Here is a 21,993-nt window from a genome sequence, read left to right on the forward strand (position 1 = left end):
TAATTCGCAAGGTCACGAATGGAACATAGGTAATTCGCATAATGCTAATGAGCACGATCCTAATTAACACGACCTCGGTGAGTAAGGTCTTCATTATCTTGGTTTTAATTACACGCTTCTAATTAGCGCCGTGCTAAGTAGCAATAATTCTTAATATTGTAATTACCGCTCCATTAATTAGTCAGGCTGAATTAACAAGGTCCTGAATAGCACAGAGGTAATTAGCCTAATTCCAATGAGCACGATCCTAATTAGCGTCGTGTTATTAAGCATTAATTCATAATGTGCTAATTACCACTGCATTAACTACTCAGGTTTCATTCGCAAGGTCCTGAATATTACAAAGGTAATTAGCACAATCCTAATCACCACGATCCTAATTGACACGATCTCGGTGAGTGTAGGTCCTGATTATCTTGGTTTTAATTACACGCTCCTAATTAGCGTCGTGTTAATTAGCGTGAACTTGATTACCTTGTTCTTAGCTTTACACGACTTCATTCATGGAGAGCACAATAAAAACAAAGTGAAGATAGCGTTCTCTTCCTTGCCTCCTTTGTTTTTATTGCGCCCCCTATGGAAGCTGAGCTGCTGCAAGTCACTATCCTTGCTGCAGTATCTCCTACGAAACGCTGTTGCTAATGCCCATTCTATTTGCAGCAAAGATAGGTACAGCATAGCTCTGCCTAACGAACATTCATGGTACCCGGTACGTCCGCGCAACTGTTTCACCGTGAGCACCTTTTTCCAAGAAATTACTGTAGGTTAAGGAATAATTGTTAGCGAAGCATGCGCCAGCAAAGGCTAGACATTTGGCACCTAAAGGACTATGCTGTTGATTCCATGTTTGGGCAACACCACCTAGATTACTGGTTCGGGCTCCTGTCGAGCCCGGTCTGCGGTCGGGCCGGGCCGGGCTAGGTAGGCGAAATTCTTTCTCGGGCTCCGGCCGGGCCCGGGTCTCACTTTTGAGTGACCGGGCCGGATTTGGGCGGGTAAACTTGAACGAATCCCGGGCCCGGGCTAGGCCCGCGCCAAGAATCACGGCCCGTGCAGTGCTCTAGCTGTCCCGCTTGGGACATCCGCTTAGGGACATTCGTTCTTGGTCTGGCGCATACCCGTGCTCGGCTCCGGACATACGGATCTGAACGAGAAATCCGCCGAACTTGGCTTGGTGTCTGGTATACATGGAGGTGCAGAATACTCGGCACGGCTGCTTTGTTTTCCCCCGAAAAAAAAAAGCTTCGGATTTCTTGCACCGGACAACGTATCATACAGCTATCCTTCTCAACAATTAAGGATACGGCTAATAGACGGGTGATATTGAACTATATTTTTCGGGGGATTCTTTAACAATGTTCTGGGTGCGGCTATTAAGTAGGTGCGGTAATTACATTAGCATATCTACGGTAATCAAGTTATTAATGCCAGTAGCCATTTGTAGTGATCTTAAGATGCCTCCCGCCACAGAAAACGTAGTTATGGAGGCAGCAAGCAAACATCGCCTCAACAAAATGTTTGAGGATTTTCGGACAGATTTGTTTAAACACCAGGTATACTGAATTGAATGTGTTGGACAAGAAAAGGCTCGCAGATACGGGCACTAAGCAGATGAGCATGCCTTACTGCACCGAGGTCCACCGCTGACAGCGCGCAAAATGTCGCATTTACTCGGCGGGGCCAGGCCGAGCGCCAAGGGCGCATGGTCTAAAGCTCTCTCATGATGGTCATGATGACGGCGCAAAGTGAAGGGTGCCTCAGAATTAAAAAAAGAAAGCAATTAAAAGCTCGCAGCAGCGCAAGAATAGAGAATACGTAAGACGCATCTGAAGCAGCGTTATCACATGAACAGGCATATTCATTTACCTTCTCTGTATACACGTAGCAATGGACACTTTAGTATCCCAAGTTATCGACGAAAAATGGCTGATCATAAGCAATAGCCTCAGGAAAATAGCTTGGGAGCATAATACTTCAACAATAAACTGCGTGCATGCGCGTACTGCCTGCCTCCACCCCGTCACGGCAACACTATCTGAAGATGTTATCCGTTATTACGTGATTTAAAGCAAACGCCCAGCTGAGCCGACCAGGGAAGCGTCTGTGTTGCCGCTCATTCGCAGCGACAGATGACTACTGGTACGCGAGATCTCGGACGCCGGGCTCTGCACCGAGTGACCGACTCGGTCCGCGGCGCCAATTGGCGCCCAACGGTGTTCGTCGACGAGGTGACGTTGAATCGCTACGCCTGCTGCGTGTGCCACGTCCTTCCAAGCACGACGATCGTACTTCCCTGTTCCCACGGCGTGTGCCGGCAGTGCCATGCTGGCTGCATCGACAAGGATGGCCGTAGCCTTTGTCCCATGGACGGAGAGCCATTCTGCGAGAACGAGTGCCAGGAGTCGAAGCTTTCGGCAAGGAAGAAGCAGGACCTGAAGGTGTGTGCAGGCGATTTGTCACCGGTTACGACTTCTGTAGACAGCCCTTTCTTGCAAGGGATAGTAGTGTAGCGACAAGCTGTCTACAGGACTTTATTGGGTCAGAAGCAAGTTAGAATGTCGTTTACTTGGAGCACTAGCGTAGGCAGAAATTTGTTTCAGGGAGGTGGTGGGGGAGGGGGGGGGGAAGGTTGCACGTGCTTCATTTGAAGGGGGAGTTGGGCACGTGCCCGATGGGCCACCCCCTGGCTACGCCGCCCAATTTGAGAGCGAGACACAACTGAAATGCATGTTAGACAACCGTGGACCGTGCTCGGTTGGCTACCAAACAGTTTTGTAGGTGATAGAATACGGATTTACTTAGTTATACATTTATTTATTTACACATTTATTTATATATTAATTAGTACCTCAAATGCCCCGTGAGGGGTATTACATGACGGTTGGGCATAACTATTCGATGATAGTTTCGATGGATGCCTTGAAAGATGCATGGCTGTAGTGGTGCACAACGTCGGCAGGAAGACGATTCCAGTCCTTTGCCGTGTGAACGAAGAATGATTTCATGTGAGCGGTAGTGCGGGCTGACGGAGGATAGACTGTCTTTGGGTGGCCATGACGGGATGAAGTACGATGCAAGGGTTCGATGTCAGCCTGATGACGTAAAAGGTGATAGAACTTATGAAAAAGGCACAATCTTGCAGTCTTGCGGCGCTTCTCGGGGGTTTGAAGATGAAGAGATGGCTTAAGCTCGGTGACGCTGGTGTTATAAGAGTAGTCTGAACAAATAAACCAAGCTGCACGATTTTGTATGGATTCCAGAGCGGTTGAGATGTTAGTTTGATGCGGGTTCTAAACTGAGCATGCGTATTCCAGTTTTGGTCGAACGAATGTTAAGTTGCTAGTAGTTTCACCGGGGAAGGAACAGGGCGTAGGTTACGACGCAAATAGCCAAGCGCAGAATTAGCTGCATTGCTAATGTTAGAAATGTGAAGAGAGCAAGTAAGGTTATTGCATAAGTTAACACCAAGATATTTGTAGGATGTAACTGCGCATATTTCCGTGCCACCTGTCATGTATTCAGCGGAAACGAACGATTGACGGCGGTGAAAAGTTAGAAGTGACGTTTTGCTCACGTTTAGAGACATTAGCCATTTGTTACACCAAGATTCTATGAGAGAAAGGTCAGACTGCAGGGTGAGGATGTCAGTGTTGTTAAGTATAGGACGGTAAATTGCACAGTGATCAGCAAACAATCGGATTTTAGAAGCATAGCCCTTGGGTAAGTCGTTATTGTATATTAAAAAGAGCAACGGGCCCAGAACAGTGCCCTGTGGCACGCCGGAGACAACAGGTGATAAAGGAGTGGAGTGTTGGTTAGCGTAAACAAATAGCTGACGCTTAGACAGAAAGTCGCAGAGCCATTCGTAAACAGGAGGGTTCAGATTTAATCGTGACAGTTTTAGAAAGAGCCGTTTATCAGGAACCTTATCAAACGCCTTTTGAAAGTCTAGGAAGAGGGTGTCGACGGGTATGTTTTGATCGAGGTGAGAGGATATGTCATTGATGAATAGGACGAGTTGTGTTTCGCAAGGCACACCCTTCTGAAAGCCATGCTGGTTAGGATTGAAGTAATGACATGATGCTAGAAACATTACCACGTGAGAATAGATTATACGTTCCATTAGTTTCCAACAAACACTGGTCAGGGAAATTGGACTATAGTTATTGCATGAAGATGAACCTTTTTTGGTACTGGAATTATCTTGCCCACCTTCCAATCTTGCGGCACCACTCCAGATGACAGGGATTGCTGAAAGATGCGACGTAGGAAGGCACTGGTGACGTGTTTAGTATTTTTTAGCAGTTTAGAGTTGATCCTGTCGATGCCAGCTGAAGACTTAAACTTAAGCGTCTCAATTAATTTGGTGATGCCATTTACTTCAAACGTTATATCGGACATTGGTGGGTGGTCTAGGCAGGGACATTCAGGAAGATTAGTCCAAGGCTCAGAAGTGAACACTCTCGCAAAAGCAGTGTTGAGTACATGAGCTACGTTATGGTTTGGAATAGGCTTATTATCGTCATGAACTGGTGATAATGGTTTGTGTGGCTTTGGGTTAATGTATTTCCAAAATTGCTTCTGGTTGTTTCTTAACATGGAAAGCAGTGTTTCCGAATAAAACGATCGTTTAGCGCTTGCGGCCAATGAATCAAACTCCATTTCCGCTGTTTTATATTTTTCCCAGGAAGCGACACTGTTTGAGCGTTTGGCTAAACGAATGAACCTTTTCTTTTTGTTGTTTAGGCGTTTTAGTGCGCTTTTGAACTATGGGGATGAAGGGCGTTCTGTTATAGTAATGGTTGGGATGAATGTTTCCGCTAATTCTAGTAGTTTGTTCTTAAAAGACGTCCAGTTTATTTCAACAGTGCGCTTCGGAAATTCTGTTATGTACTGGTTGTAGAAGTAAGTCAGCGCGGTATTATTGCTATCATAATCGCCTTTATCGTAAAGCGTTATTTTCTTCGTAATCTTTTTGCTCGTGGGTTGGTGACAAGCGAGTTCAGCGTGCAGTACAGAATAATCACTTAATCCTGGAAGATGTGCTATGGGAGAGACACTATCAGAATGAGACGATAAAATGAGGTCGAGTGTGTTCGAACATTGTCCCTTCTTTCGTGTTGGGGCCGATACAATTTGTGTTAATCCAAAAGTAAGGCACGTATTAAGAAATGTACTTTCAGGGTTATTCTTTCCTAGCGACCGTGCGGGCTCAGACCAAGTTATAATGCAAATAGGACTACTACACTTCTCAAGTAAACCAATAGGTAATACAGAAGTCACTACCACTTCTAAGTGTCAGATGGGCAGTTAAAGCAGCGAGAGAGTTTAGCAAGCGTGGGCGTTGAAATGTGTATTAACTTATCAAGAAAATTGCAGGAACGTAAGCGAGCACGCTAAGGGTGAGCACACGAGCGCGTCGGAGGCGCAACACGTAAAGTGACTCGTAAAGTAGCGCTAACTGAAACTTAAAGGCATCATTTTGGGCCGTTTGCTACAATATTTAGGGTGTGTTTCAATACTCTCATTAGATGGCTAAATAGATAGCTAAGCGGACAGCGGCCATATTATTTCCCGTTACAAATTACAAATCACACGTAACCGGCAACATACATCGCTTCAGGAAAACTGCATCGGATACAAAAAGGCCGCTGGCTAAATTTCTGTCCGAACACCCGCCACGCTGGTCTAGTGGTTATGGCGCTCGACTGCTGACCGGAAGGTCGCGGGATCGAATCTCGGCCACGGCGGCACATTTTCGATGGGGCCGATAGTGCTTGAGGCCCGTGTATTTAGATATATGTGCACGTTAAATAACCCCAGGTGGTGGAAATTTCCGGAGCCCTACAGTGCGGCGTCTCTCGTAATCAAATCGTGGTTTTGGGACGCTAAACGGCAGCAATTACTAATGCTGTCCAAGCATCATGTCGGCTCAGCTGAATGCGTGGATCTCACCGGTGTAGTCGCCTGCCCGGGGACGCTTAGACGGACACTAATGAGAAAGACGTTTTTATATTGCGATAGCAATTATATGGACAGTCTCGGCTGGAAAATGTCCGTCCCCGTCGCCGTCATGCACTGTATATGTATAAGTATGTATATATATATATAAAAGCCCCAAAGAAAAATAATTCAGAAAAATGCTTCCGATGCGCGGAATCGAACCAGGGACCTCTTGCTCCGCAGCGAGTGGCGCTAGCCACTACGCCACGGAACGCAGGTCCTCCGCATAGCTACCGGCGAGCGTTATACACGCACCCTTTGCCGCTGTACGGACTCAGAGATGGCCGGCGCTCATAAGCGTTTCTTCATTACCAGCGAGATGGCGCTAGGAGCGCGGCGAGCGCATTTAAAAATCGTCGGCGAGCTCGCTCGCTTCTTCTTATATTTGCGCAAGGAGAACCTTGGCCTTCCGCTGTCTGCTCGCGCGGTTTTCTCGTGGTGAGGGCAAGAGGGATGTTTCAAGCTTTAACCGTGATGTCCGCGCTCATGTTACGGAGCGCCGCTAAACGACGCCGCTAAACGAACAAACAGAAGATGAGCGCTAACTATGAAGTGTCACAGCTCGACACTTGAAGCACGCTAGTTTCCTTCGCTGCTTCGGCCGCCTTTGTAACAGGAGCGCAGTTCAAACTGAGAGTATCCATTGGCGAGCCTCACTTCGTATAGCATTAGTTTCTTGCTATCGCATTCATTGCTTCGCCCTTGCGGCGAAACTGTGATTTTTTGTATTAGTAAATTACTCTTTCGCGATACCAAAAACACCACGCTTGCAGGGGGAAGACGACTGTTAACCGAGAAAACCTGGAAAAAGAAAATGCAGGTGGCGACGCCACCTTGAAGTTCCCGTACCAGTCGCCGTGACGCCATAGATATTGAAGGCGTCCACTAAGGCCTACGCAGTCCCTAATAAGTGAAAACGAAGTACAATATCTTCTGACAGAGACTTGACGCACGAAGTTTCTAAAATTTTCGATGTGCCAATGCGGCCAAAGTGCGAAAGAACGCCTTGAAATCGATGCCGCCAACGTTAGAAATTTGCGCGAGAAATGTAAAAGCGATACTTTTCTCATGAACTTTCTTGTCTGTTAATTAACCTATGGTGAGAAATTAACGACACTATAGTTTTCAGAGCATCATTTATCAGTATTAACTAACTGTTTCACTTTTGTGTCCCTTTTATGTAAGCCACGTTCAGTTTTTAAAGATTTGTACACGAAAGAAGTTACAGAACAAACAATTCCGTTTCTTTGTTTTCTTAGCCTTCCCTTCTCGAAGCGAGGTGGCTTCACGTCGCACAGACGTCATCTAGACGCATTCTATCCCTCCGGCGACTTAGGCTCGATGATGTCTTCGAAGCTGTCAAGGTAGACAGTCTACGACGCTGTCCAGAATGCCAATACAGCCATGGATGCGCTATGACTTGCATTCTGGCGAATCGAACTGAACATGCGCATGCGTATGGTTATGTCTGCAGAACGAGCCACATGTGTACGTTGATGGATTTCATAGCCCTCGTCGAATGACCTTTATCAACATCAGAAAGCTGTTGCCTTTCGAAGGATACTGATGTGGCCGTTTTCGTGTTAACATTTTGTGAGATTAGTCAAAGTCGGACACTTTTGAACGATGAGAATGTTTGCTATCGTCAATGAACTTCATAGGTCCAAATATGATCAAGCCGCCTGCATTTTGCAAATGGGATACACATGCATGGCTGGCATTCCCACCGTCTCAGCAGTGTAACGAAAGCGAAGTTCATTCTTCGCAACGAAGGCTTGCCGCACTCGAACAATCTAGAACACGATGTAAAGCCACGCATCCAGCCGTCACTACACTTTCACAGGCTTGCTTGAATGCGCGGATGAGCTCATACTCAGAGGATCATCGTACACTTTGTGGCTGCAGAAGTTCGCTAACGGGCGTCCGAATTTTGAATGAACGAAAGTAGGTTTGTTCTAGTGAGATACAGGAAATTGGGCTCGAGCGAAAAGCCACAAGGGTAGCTTGAGAAGTGCACGAGGCCCAGTAGAGCAAAAAAAAAAAAAGACAGCGCAGCAGAAACATTTGCACGTTCACAGGCGAACATATACGTGCACTACTAAGTTACAAAATGGAAAATAGCGAACATTTGCGCTCGTGAAGTAAACAACTGAACAGTCAAAATAGAAAACAATGAAAGGTTGTTCAACGGCATTTCATCAGCAGATGAATATAAATATAATAGGAAAACCCTGGAAGTGCTCGAAATTAAGGACATGGGAGATGCATGTGTCGACAAATACGCAGTGCATTTTGGTAACAAACAAAGATTGCGTCGTACTATCTGTTCAGTGTCCTCTGATTTTTGGGAGCATTGCTTGGCAAGGATGCTTTGATAATTATGGTGCCTTCTCTGTAACTTCCAATATCTATTGTTTACTCGCCACTGGGTGTCTACGAAAGCAGCTTCTGGTGAGTATTAGTTAAGATTGAGCTAATCTTCTCAGTTTGTCTCTCTTGTACCTATTTTTTCGGCATCCCGCGCGAATCGGTCTCAACAAGCCGAGCTTTCAGTCCTTCTGTACTCAATCTACTGCTGTTTCAGAAGCAATGATTGTAAACAGTAGGTATAATTGGCTAGCATGATTGCCGTATCAGATTCTTGACTTGTTCATTCACACGTTGTCCACCAACAAGAGTGGGGAATTGTTGACCCATGCGTGTACTTAGTTCACAAACAGTTATCACCTATGACTTTCTTTACACGTAGATCGGAGCATCCCTCGCAATTTGTACGGATAAATATTGGCTCTTGGAGATCATTTGTAGTTAGAACTCGCCGCACATATCTTCGCGACGCAGGTGGGTTAAGCTATGTAACTGTACACGTTAAGGAATGTTCTCTGAGTTTCTCGAAGGTCGACCAACGCAAGTTCCACAGATTGTAAATGTCCCACGCCTACTATGTCGGTAGTGCCAGAAAACAAGCGTTTCGTGGCTTTAGAATGAAAGGTGATAATTTAGGCTTATAGGGTAGCGTAAGAGCATTTTCCCCACTTAGTCAACTTTGTGCGCGCTAGCTCATTTGCGTAGCGTATGTTGAAATGAATTAGCTAACAGGAGCAAGTTTACAGTGATTGGTTAATTGCGATGCGAGTTTTATGCTTCTACGCATTATTGGCCCAGTGAGTGTATGTCACAGTATACCCGCACTTGTGAGTTGAACACGTGCATGCTGAATGTTGTCGCATCTCCGCCACAGTAACGAGCGATGCATTATAACTTTCCCGCATATGCGTCTCAAAGGAGCACAACGCCCTTCAGTAGTATCTGTTGGCGACTGATCGACAAATATTTGGTCTTCTCCATTTGCAGTGGACTTCAGATTACTATGTTTAATATGATGAGCTCAAGTTGCGGCAAGTTAGGGAAACGCATCTTTCGAGTGTATCGTACTCGTTGGCCTTTTATTGCTAAGGTTTATCGTGCTCAACAAACACTTCACTCCACTGGCAGCAGGATATGTTGCTCAATACAAATGGCAGATTTTTGTTTTATGTAGCCATACGTGCCTATAGTTTAAGAAGCAATGGTTAGTTCCATGTGGTTAGGTTTTGGTGTGCACAAAAAGGTGCACTTCCGTCTTTGTCAGTATGTGTGAACGCTTACCATCAGCCCACACAGAAAGCTCAGTACGCTTACCACTGTTCCAACATTTGCCGTGCATGTTTGCGTGCTCGCAAACTAATTCTGACTGCGCATGCGCTTGGAGTTAGCCTATAAATACATACTCCCCAGCATCGCTCTTTAGTTCTTGGTGTTGTTGAGCTGAGGCTTCCAGTTGTGACTCAGTGAAGAAGCATTTTCGTACCAGTGCTGGATGTGGGGCCTTAAATGGGTCCGGGACACAAATTCAGCATGTCGTATTCAAGGCTTGTTATAGTACTGTGGAATGCGCCGACATCTTTGCGCAAGTGGCATCGCCAAAAACGAAGCCGTTACAATTTTATTTCACCGGATAAAAACATTGAATTCAGACTACAGCGGCATACATCGGCTATTTCTGTTATGGGAGGTGACGTTTCGTCATGTGGCACTGACGACAAAGGCCGTGTGCTTTGATTGGCTTGACGCGACAAGTAGCATGTCATATTCATATGGTGGTAGCTAGGCCATTTTACTGAGCCCTAAAAAGAATGAAACCCTTGTTTATGCTCTGGGCAGTCCAGCAGGCCCGTGAAGCGACGGAGAGGCAAGGCCTTCACGTCCCGACATGGGAGACCTGAGCCCGGGCCGTTAATCTGCCGGACAAACAATAAAGTTCTTTCATCCATCCATTGTTTATGCTTTCTGAGAAACAAATCACTTCTGTTTCTAACTGATGTGTTTTCAAAACAGGCACGACGCTAGGTGCGCTGTGGAACTGGTGGGAATGGTAATCAAACGATACGCTTCCGCGTTTCGCATTTCGTGGCACGGGGCGATATCGGCCACACCGGCAGCTGCGAAACAGGCAACGCTCAGTTCGGCACAATGCTGTAACGAAAACTAGCAGTTGTTAGGTGTACAAATACCACCGATGAGCGAAGCTCCCTGGAAATGGGACGCAAACAACTATGCGCGTGATCTCGCTGCTTGTTTTCATGAAGGCGGGGTGGTAGGGAGCGGATGGGCAGAGCTTCTGCTGCGCTCGGTGGCGGGAACGACTGTGCGAGTGAGTGTGCGGCGCACGCAGCTCAGGGATAGGGAGACAGGTGGGAGAGAGGTGCGAGTGGTGATGCGGCGGGGAGCTTCGACGGCGGCGACGGAACGCCGCGCGCAGCGTTTCATTGTCTTTTTGCGCCGGCGCCGGGTGGGGAGAGCGTCTGCTACTACCTTCGACGAAGCGCCGGTAGTGCGCTAGAATGATGGTTGTCAGTTCACAATTCACGATAAAGGTTGTGAAAGTGAAGACGACCATTATAACCAGTTGTGCACAGAGCTTACTTCTTTCGACCGCGAATTTTTTTTTTTTTTTTATAGATACTGTTTATTTCATATTGTACATACTGATAACAAACACTTACCGGACCTGTAGCCAAAGGCTAGTTGTAGGTCCGAAAAAAAGAATATATAGGAAATCCTAACACAGCATGGAATAGAATGAAAAAAAAACAGCAGTTGTAACATTTGCAATGAACAAAAATGTCATTGTTGATTTCACAAATCAATTTAGTAAGTAAAAGAACCTATAATTAACATTTATTGCAGTCCCAAACAATAAGGTTGGGGCTACGTACAGATACATTGAAAAGGTACGGTGACATATACAAAAAAAAATAAGAAGTGCATATTTATCAAACCTTTATCAGGCAAGATATGTCTGTTAAAGAGCGAAATGCGTACATATAGTGCAAATGAACAAAACAGGAGAAATACGACTTTTTTGTTACATAGAAATACAACATTATCATGTGACAGTAATTGCATGGTATCAGCAGTAAAATTTATAATTCGTTTAGAACTAGCAAGGTATTTATAATTTACTCTATCCTTAACAAAGAAAGAAAATATTGTTTCAGGGCGCTAGGGAAGTTCACAGAGTTAATGATTACCGCTGGGAGCCTGTTCCAGGTCTTAATTCCTGTGAACTGAAGCATGCGTTCACCATACACATTGTTACATGGCGCGAGATTAAAGTGACCTGCCGTTACATTTCTAGTACAGCGCGAGGACGAATTAAATAGGAATGAGCTGAATGGATGGTTGAATCTAACGATCTTATAAACGCACAGTGATATGCTCAGCTGTCGCAAGTATTCAAATGGTAATACGTGATATTGACAGAATAATGGGGCCGTGTGATCGTTATTCTTAGAGTGAGACATAATTCTTATTGCACGTTTTTGGAGTTTAATAATTGGGTTTAGTAAGGTTTTATACGCCCAGCCCCACGAGTCAATACAATACCTCAAGTGACTTTCAATAAAAGCAAAATACATGAGTCGCAAAACTGGGATGTCAAAGTACTCACGAGCTAGTGTTAAGCCGTAGCAACCAGACGCTAATCTGGAGCAGACACTGTTTATGTGTTCTTCCCATTGTAGGTGTTTGTCAAAAACCACTCCAAGGTATTTGTAAGAACTTGTCTGTTCTAGCGAAATGCTATTGATCTGTATGTTTAAATCTGTGGTATCTACTACTTTGAATCGAGACTGAAATACAACATATTTTGTTTTCTTCGTGTTAATTGTTAATTTATTACCTAAGAACCACTCCGAGATAATATTTAGCTCTACATTTAACTTATGCTGAAGTTCAGCAATATTATCCGCAGTTACTATAATGCATGTATCATCTGCATACATCAATATTTCTGCACAGCCGATTATTTGTTGCAGGTCATTTATATATAACGAAAAAAGAAGAGGACCCAATACTGAGCCTTGTGGAACCCCGGTAGCGATGTTTTGTCTTGAAGAAGTAATATTATTGATCGTCACGACCTGAAATCGATCTTCCATGTAACTTGATAAGAAGTCGAACACTTTACCGCGAAATCCACAATGTTTAAGTTTGTCCAACAATATGCTATGATCCACTGTGTCGAATGCTTTCTTTAAATCTAAAAAAACAACACCTACTAGTTTATTTAGATGTAAAGCCATATTTATCTTTTGTGATAACGTGATGACTGCGGTTGCTGTCGAGAAGCGTGGTCGAAAGCCGTGTTGCTGATGGCAGAGCACATTGTACTTTTCGAGGAATGTTTTCATCTGATTGGAAATAAGTTTTTCGAAAATATTATTGCATATGCTTAGAACCGAGATTGGTCTATAGTTTGCAGGGTCGGCCGGATCACCGTCTTTATGAATAGGAATGACTTTGGCAATTTTCAGAGGAGCTGGATACTGTGCCTGTGTAATGGAATGATTGAACAAGCGACATAGTACTGGGCCTAGGATGTCAATGTTATCCTTAAGCAACCTGACAGTTATGCCATCGAGTCCTATCGCTTTATTGTTGGGTGTACTTAATACAGTTGAAACGATGTCATGAAGTTCTATCTCACTTAAGATAAATGAATTTATGAGTGAAATTGGAGCAGGAATATGTTTTCTACTTGAGTATGGTAATTGAGCTGCCAATTCTGGGCCTACAGTGGTAAAATATGTGTTGAAAATTTTCGACGGTGACTGCATCTACCGTAGACGGATAAACACTCTTTTTCGTTTTTTTCCCTGTTACTTCATTTATAATTCGCCACAGGTGCGCTAGAACCAAACTGCCCCGGCCTAAACATTTCCTCTTAAATCACCGGCCACTGCAACCTAAAGCGATGCTTAAGGGGACCCTGAAACGGTTTTGACTATTTTGTACGAACGCATTGAGCCGGTAGGGCAAGTTCTAAGGATCATTTACAGACCGATTTAAGCTCTGTGCGTAAACTGTGTAATTTATTAAAAGGCTTTAAAGCTGCGAATCGCCACCGATCACAGCGGCTCAGCCAAATGAGTTTTCAAACCACCTATTTCCAGTGCATTTCGTACTGGAAGGGCGACATCACGCAGACGGCTGATCTGATTGGATATGTCCAGTCCACGTCACTGAACCTCTTGTGGGCAGCAAGCGTTGTCTGCCTGTGTTACAACGCGCTCTGTGTTAACGTGAGCTGAGCGACAATGTTTATCTCGAAGTTTCTTTTCTTGGACACAATGAATTGCCCTAGCCGTGTTGTGTACCACATATCTAGCAGTTGGTGACTTGTAAAGCTGCGACATCGTGCAATGCTTGTGGGGCATCTGGCGAGCGGAATGCCTTCAGCTCGTAGCTTCAATGAGCGTCGCGCTCTCGCTATCCGTTCGACGCTACGATCCACGTGTCCACGGCTGTAACTTTGCCCCTGTCATGAGACAAGGTCCATACTATATTTTAGCCATACTATATTTTAGCTCGTAGCTTCAATGAGCGTCGCGCTCTCGCTATCCGTCCGACGCTACGATCCACGTGTCCACGGCTGTAACTTTGCCCCTGTCATGAGATAAGGTCCATACTATATTTTAGCCATAGACATTATGGAGCTTCTTCAGGTTGCTTCAACAAATGGCCACCTCATCACCTTCCAATGTATTCCTGCCCACTGCGGCATAATGGGAAACGAAGACGCAGACGCCGAAGCTAAAGGAGCCTTGACCAGTGGCCCTGAAGTGCGCACTGCGTTTTCACGGCCAGACACGAACGCCCTGCTTCGGTACGTAATGCGTGACCTCACACTTGAGCACTGGACGAAACCGGAGCGACGACACCGGCGATTACACAAATGGGACCCCGAAATGAGGTTCTGTATGCCTCGTAAATTAAAACGACACAACACAAGTACGATTCACCGAATTCGTCTTGGTGTGGCCTTCACAAGACGTTATGCACATATCATCGGCTGCAGTGACACGGGTCCCAACTGTGACCACTGTCAAGTGCCAGAAACACTTGAGCACATATTTTGTACATGCCCAGCATACGCACGCGAACGACAGAAACTGATTTCCTCGACTGAAGGAGTGCATAATAGGCCATTCACTGATGAGGTTGTGTTGGGCCCATGGCCTGACGCCAACAGCACAACTGTGGTCATAAGAGCGGTTGCAGCTTTCCTACAAGCCACTGGACTGGATGCGCGGCTATAGCACTGCACCACCTAGACGGGACTGTACATACTCACCTCTCTTACTTACCATCGTCATCCATCATTCTTTTTTCTCCCCTTTCCCCACCCCCGGTGTAGAGTAGCAGGCTAGAGCATAATATCGCTCAGGCCGACCTCTCTGCCTTTCTGTAAATAAACCTCTCTCTCTCTCTCTCTTGCCCCTGTTAGACACAACCACATTGCCCGAATTTACGCTTATCGTTGATCGTTCTCGAATTCTTTTTGTTTGCCCGCATGCTTCTGCAGGTTTCGCCGTAGAGAATAAAATAAGATCGACTGGTAGTGTGGCGGCACCTGTCGGAGCAGCTATCAACCACTCGTCTTTGTTGCCGGACGGCGTGCTGCCTGGCACACTGGGCCTCCGAGATTGCGAGCAACCTGTCGGCGCGCAATATCGGAACTGGGCTTCGCCCAGTTCGAGCTTCGCCCGTGACTGGGCGAAGCTCGAACCGTCGAGTGCGCTCATGAGATGGTTTCGATCGCCGGCGATGCCAGCGTGTCTGAGTTGAGGGTGCAAGGCAGTGGTGAGGAGGAGGGTATAGATATAATTGTCCGTAGCAGCCTTAGTACACGGTGCGTCGCTTAATTTCTGGTGTGAATGATTTGGGAATGATCTTGCCTTAACGCTGACAAAACTTCAAAAAACCGTTTTGGGGTCCCTTTAAAAGAAGGGAGCTTCGACGGGGCGGAGGAGTGCGAGCCTAAGGAGCTTCGCTCCTAATGAAGAACAATCCTAACGCTTACGAACCGACGCCTTCCGCGTCATTGGGCGGTAGCGTTTCGTCCGGGCCCTCGGAGCCATCCTCGCGTTGCGCGGGGCTCAGCGACGCGCTTTCAATTTGCAATGGCGTGTCCGGATACGGCACTACACGTGGGCATTGTTATGTCACAAGATCTAGCGCTCAAGGTTTGTTAGATCATCCAGACTCATTGTGTGCACTACACGACAAACCATGGGACCAGGTGCTAGGCAACGCACGTGGTGCGTCGTAGCCATGGTTGTAACGCCGTCGAAAAGAGCGGTGGCAAGGCACTGTGTGAAGGCCACCATGAGGCAAGACTTCCGGTATGTCTGTAGAAGAGGTGCGCGGTGATTGGAAACGGGCTTTGACGTCAGCGGGAGATTATTATGCGAAAGTTTCTTTTCGTCTGCTCGAGTTTTGAACATTAATGACTAATAACATGAGTTTTCGTACACCAATTTTTGTAATTCTTTTTGTGTTCGTCTCGGCATTCATCAGTACACGCATTCCAGCTGTAAATAAGACAGTCGCTAAAGCGTCACAGGGCCTATTTAACAAACTCTATTGCTACTTTTCAGTCTGTGTTACAATCTTTATGACTGAGTGCGTAAACCTTCTGACTGAAATGATATGGCAAAAATTATGTGTGAAACTGTCAAAGTGCAAAGCAAAGTCATTGCAACAAAAATTCCATTTTCAAAGGATAAAAATAGGTGTCCAGAAAAGGCTACATAAGTTGTCAACACACCCCAATAAATGCGTGTTTTGGTTTTCAGTACTTCAAGTATTTTTAGATGATTTCTAAAGGCCAATGCCATAACTTTTGTTCTCAGTGCTTAGCGGGAAAAAATATATTAATTGCGAAATGTTAAACAGTTAGGCCTAAGGAACCTCGACCTGCACAAGCTGCTCACCGCCGTTTCTTTTTGAGTGCACAACAGCCACTAATGTTGAAACCTGCTACTCAATATTGGAGCATGGGGAGATGACACTCTGGTGGTCGAAGGCGCGGGTTTTCAACGAAACTGAGCAGTTTGCAGTTGTATAGTTTGCTTAAGAATTCATGGCCGCCACTGGACGCAGGTTGAGGAGAGCTTGTCTGACACAGTACACTGCAGACAAGTTAACTGTGGTATAATTCAAGATAACCGCACGCAAGAAAATTTCCCAACCACTAATGCCGTTTACGAGTGCTATAAGCACACTCCATGAAATATCGTGCTTGGTAGCGTTAAGCGTATTTTAAAATTAAAAATTGCCAGTATGATCGCGAGTTTTGTCTCATAATTTGATTATGTAGTTTTAATATGTATTAGTGGTCCAGGACCAGAATCTTACTTTTTCATATCGGAAAGGATTATTTTCAACTACATTCTTCGATAACTGTTCATTGAAACGTACATGTAAAATAGTAGAATATGTTCGGCGGGACGGGAAAACAGCCATGCAACAGTTACCATATTAATTTTAATTGCTTAAGGGGAGATGAGGGTCGAAAACCGCCAATTTTTTCAAAAATTATCGATTTTTTGTTTTCACCTGTTTTGTTAGGATTACTATCTCTACTGTTCCGAAAATAAAAATCAAAGTCGGGACTGAACTGCAAATGCGTTAAAATTGCGTCTAAAGAGCCCAAGGTGGCTGTTGTTAATCTTGACCGAAAGTGTGACATCTTCTAGCGCCTCGCGGCCGATAACGCGCGGCTGCCCTCCATTGGGGATCGCAAGAGGAGATCTTCAAATAACCACGGTTTCCCGCGCTGCAGAAGCGCAAGAAATAATAAAGAGAACATGCTTTTGCCGCGCTTTTCGAGCGCTGCGACTGGCTTTTAAATCACGTGGTACGAATCGGGGACCGCCATTGGCTGCTGCACGCCTTGCGTGTTGTGAAGCCTGCTTGCAGGGTCCGTGTTTCATCGAGCTGCGCAGCTGTACGTTTCTCTCACGAATTTATTTTCACCATGGACGAAGAGAACCGTAGCAAGTGCAGTCACCGGCCAGTGAAGTATCGCTCGGTGAACAAATTTCGAGGACGCCGGCGCCAATCGAAGCCAAACATGCGCCGAGCGGCAAGTGCGTCTGCTGCCGCGAGACCTAGTGACGGCGACGGCGATGCTTCCGACGAGTTTGCCGCGGCGTTCAAGTATGTCAGTGCCTCTCAAAGAGAAGATCGACTTTTCGACAAGGAAGAAAGATTACGGTAGAAAGAGTCTTCCTTGATCGCTGACATAACAGCATTGAACATCCTCGTGATCAGTGCAGTGTGTCCAACGTGCCACCGTTCGGGAATACGCGTCCGGGAAGCAGCTTACAAACGCAAAGGCATGGTTTCTGGAACTGCAATGAGAGAACACCGAGTGCCCCGAAAGTATTCTTTCGATGACGTATACGTCGCGGCGAGTTGCTACTAGCGAGGAGGCCAGCGTAGGGGCGGGGAGTGACGGACCGATCGCAAGCAGAACCTACGGCAGCGGGAGCTCGCGCAATAGCTACTCTGTTCGAAAAAGATGAGGAGAAACTTACGGCGCTGGCTCATTTTAGTGGCCGTGGCTACTAGAAGAACAATTTACCTCTTTTGTGTGCAATTTTGATTGGGTTTAGTTACCTCTTTCATAAATAAACATCCAATGTTAACTTTAAACTTTGTTTTTCTGAAAACACTTTTTGGCAACTTTTTCAACGTGCCCCTCTTGTTTTTGGTACTTCTGGTGCTCAGATCTGCAGGCAATATTGCCCAAATATTTTCTAATGTGTGAGGAGTGCAGTTATCTCCTCGAAATCTCAATATTATGTTATGCATATTAGAAAATTTGCAAGTAAACATTTACTAGGGTCTGGGTAATATGGACTTCCCATGTTTGAATTTTTCACGTCTAGTAACTATTTTATATGCACTTTCTGGACAGTTTTCGGCACTCCACAGTTCAATTGAAGCAATATGAGCCATCAATTGTCAAAATATATAGAAGTTTAAGGATCAAAATAGGGGGGCTACAAGGCCTTTGTTTTACACATTTGTCATGGTACAGAACAAAAAAATATGCAACTTACGAGAAAACTAATTATATACTTGAAATAAGCATAAAAAGCACTACGAACACCCTAACTTTCATTGGTGTAGGCTGAATATTTAAAAAAGTGCCTTCGGAGCCGCATCTCCCCTTAAAGGCCAACTCCGGCGATTTTTTGGCCATGTCAAAGTAATGGTGCTCTTATGTTCCTGAGACGCTTCTGTTACGGGCCCGATAGCAGAAATACTCGGCAAATTGGAGAATAATTTTAAATAAGCAAAAAAGCGCAACACCGAAACCGAAACCCAACCGAGTGTACTGTCTACGTATGACGTAGACGTTGTTACGAACAAACCGGAAGTCGTGCAAGGCATGCCGGTCACGCCGGCGCGGAGTATGAAAACTGTGACAGCCGGGACGACCAGCGAAGCGCCGGCCAAACCAACGCTGTCTGTCGCCTTGTGCACAGCAGACGCTCGCTGTAGCGGCCTAAGCGCCGAAGTTAGCGGTGCCCTCGGCTGCGTCACTTCCGCCGCCTTGCCAACACTGACGTCACAGACGCAATGTTGCCAATAATTGTGGGAAGCCAGGAGGGCGTTTGCAGACAATCTTTAAAATTCATTTGCAAACAATCTGCGCATGTCTCAAGCCTGTAATTTGGCGTAAATGACGGAAACGTGCAAAGGAACGTACCCAGCGAATTTCACTGAGATCCATCGACCTCGAAAAATCGCCGGAGTTGGCCTTAAAGGGCCCCTAAACGCCCTCCGACATTTTCCCAAACATTTCAAGTAAACAAGCGCATCGCGTGCAGAATGCCGTCGCGATCAGCGATGCCACACGCCGCAGCGCTACGGGTCGCGGGCGCGCCACAATTTCGAAAAAAACAATAGCTTCTCCTTTCCGGTCCCCGCCATTCCCGCCACTGACATGTGCGACATCACCAGTGAAACTCGATGACGTTATCACTTTCGATGCTTGCGATTGGCCGAACGACAACCGACGACTTCCGGTTACTCTGCAAACAGCTGTTCGCGCGCACCTTGCTGTTCTTGGTCGTGTTGCCGCTTGCGAATCAACATCTGCGGCCCGTAAGGGCCCGCTCACGCCAGCGGCAAGCCTCCGAAAAACATGGCCGCAGTGCCAAAAGCGGTTGTCGTCCACCTCGAATCTATCAAGTGGCCGCCGTGTGCTCTGTAGCGTGTAAGCTCCGAACTGATGCTTCCATTTGCTTTAGACTCATGTCCTTAAGCTTCGACAGCAATGTATTCGTACCGATTCAACCCCGTTTTGGAGAGCCATACTCAAATAATCGATGCTCTAGGCTTAGCGAGTGGAGAAGGGCGCTTCCGAATGCTCGGAGGACATAGATTACGCGTTTGTTAGTTGTTTCTAATCCTCCATAGATGGCGCCACTTGACCTGGCGCCAGCTTGGGGACATTTTATTTGGTTTTACGCGACGCTTTCTTTAATGCCGGACAGACTAAAACGCAACCGCCAAGTCGCTAGCGTAATTACACATCCACGCCTTGCGGTTTGATGAGCTCCGTGAACTCATCTCGAGCCGAGGTGGTCTGGCACGGCGTGTCCCCGTACGGGTCCATCACGTTGGCGATCCTTTGAAGGCGTGCGCGCAACACAGGGTCCATACCGGCACGATTCGTAGGGGCACGGGCCGGCACGGCAGCAACAGCGGTTAGTCAACGAACAGTGCACCCAGGTACCACACAGAGTTGTTGACGGCGAGCTGGAGCGTCGGAGTCGCCGGAGTCGCGGCAACCGGAAGTAGACGCTGTCTCGAACAGCACGTCAGCGGTGACGTATGCCACGCGAGATGATGAGGGGCATTCAGCTGGCTCAGCGAGGATGGCAAAGCGGTTTTGGAAGAGGGTAGCGTAGGAAAGAGGGAAAGAAGCGATCGCCGCGTTTCGATCATCAAACGCGTGTAACTCCGCTATTACGGCACAGTTTCGAAAAATTCTCACGGCTACGTGCTCGTTGTAAACTCGAGCACAACTTCCTCACCTCAACTAAATTTCGACCGCTGGGTGGTTTAGGGGCCCTTTAATTCGTTGCATTCTTAACATTCGTCTATTATGTGCGACAACGTCATTTTATTATTTGATTGGGTGTAGGTAGAGAAATCGAGCTTTGAAAAATACGGCGGCAGAATGTCTTTTTTTTTTCAATAAAGATGCGTGTAGATGTATCATTGCCTGCTCCTCACTTTTCTCTTTTTTTCCCTCTTTTCAAGGCCTGCTGCTGGAACGAGTCCTACGGCTGCGACTTCGTTGGCCCTCTAGCGGGGGTTCTCGAACACTATGAGCAAGAGTGCGCTTTCCACGTGTCCCCCTGTCAAAAATGTGGCGAGATCGTCATGACTGATATGCTAGCCGCCCACTACATTGGCCACTTAAACTGCCGATTGCCGTCTCAGACACTCCCGAGTCCCCGCTACAAGGTGATGGCGCCTCCATCGTCAGCGATAACGCCACAGCCAGTGGGTCAGGTACGGACGAGGCACTGTTGCGCGTGTTCGAGGCGACTGCTGCCGGCCAGCTTCACCGCACGGTCAATGCGCTTGAGCGATTGACCGTGGCCATAGACGCCCGAGTGGAGGAAATGGAGGAGCAGCTTGAAAGGTTGGCGAGCAATTGAGTTAGCCTCTACCATTGTGATTGTAAACAACGTGGCGCCAGTCGCCGAGAAAAAAGAAACCTTTGAGGACAACCTGCTCTACTTCGCGTGGTGCGGCAGCGCATGTTAATTTCAATCTGAAATAAGCTTTTCATCAAAGAGATGATGCAAGAGCGACGGCAAGTCCTGGTGGTAAATGGAAGCTGTGGATAGAGATGATGAAAAATATTCTTCAATAATGGGAGCAGTACGAGCGATTCGTTTCAGTCTGTAAAAAGCGCATACAGAGAAAATACGCATCCCCGCATGGATAATCTCTCTTCCTGCAGTGACGGAAGAAAAAAAGTTTTGAACAATGTGAAAGGCTTGCTGTAATCGCCCGTTTATGTCATAGTGAGAGAAAAGATGCTCACGGCATCCCACCAAACATAGATCGGGCAGAAGAAATGTAACACATCAGGTAACACAACAAGGCATTGCAGAATAGAATGTAATAGAAGAAGAAAAAAAGATCGGGATGACTACGACAGTATAGGAAGGACGAGACTGATATGAGTGACTCTATAACTTGAAGATGTATCCTCACTAAGAAGCAAGCAATCCTTTCGATTTTCCTGAAAGCGCTGAATGTGCTCAGCATCGACAGGAACCATGCTGAGAGAAAAGGTAAGCAGGACTGATTTCCGTTGAAATTGCCACACATATATGACAAATGGCACGATACCTGATTCGTCATGCATCGACGCATCTTGGACAGCTGGTCATCTGCTTTCGACTTTTCGATGAATTAAGAACGTTTCAACATCACATTTTTTACGATTATGGGTTTACTTCTTATGAACATTCAGAATGTACAAAGGCCAGAGCGGACGTTTGTTGGAATCTGCGTGAAGAAATAAAGTCCTTCTTTTACAAATGTTTCGTCATACGGAGCCGC

At 46.3% G+C, this 21,993-nt stretch overlaps 1 protein-coding gene across 1 annotated transcript; it reads left to right on the top strand.

Moving 5' to 3' along the window:
- The first annotated feature begins 2,028 nt into the window (after positions 1-2,028).
- LOC119381439 (TNF receptor-associated factor 6) lies at positions 2,029-21,051 on the top strand. Its single transcript, XM_037649257.2, has 2 exons — positions 2,029-2,438; positions 20,674-21,051. The coding sequence occupies exons 1-2, from the start codon at positions 2,130-2,132 to the stop codon at positions 21,010-21,012; spliced, it is 648 nt and encodes a 215-aa protein (XP_037505185.1). The 5' UTR covers positions 2,029-2,129; the 3' UTR covers positions 21,013-21,051.
- The last annotated feature ends 942 nt before the right edge of the window (positions 21,052-21,993 follow it).

The sequence above is a fragment of the Rhipicephalus sanguineus genome, chromosome 2, assembly GCF_013339695.2.
Source record: "Rhipicephalus sanguineus isolate Rsan-2018 chromosome 2, BIME_Rsan_1.4, whole genome shotgun sequence".
NCBI lineage: Eukaryota > Metazoa > Arthropoda > Arachnida > Ixodida > Ixodidae > Rhipicephalus > Rhipicephalus sanguineus.

Excerpts from the sequence above, each read along its gene's own strand:
- LOC119381439 (XM_037649257.2), top strand. The coding sequence starts at position 2,130 with ATGACTACTGGTACGCGAGATCTCGGACGCCGGGCTCTGCACCGAGTG. Across the intron at positions 2,439-20,673 it reads GGAAGAAGCAGGACCTGAAG|GCCTGCTGCTGGAACGAGTC; the intron begins GTGTGTGCAGGC and ends CCTCTTTTCAAG.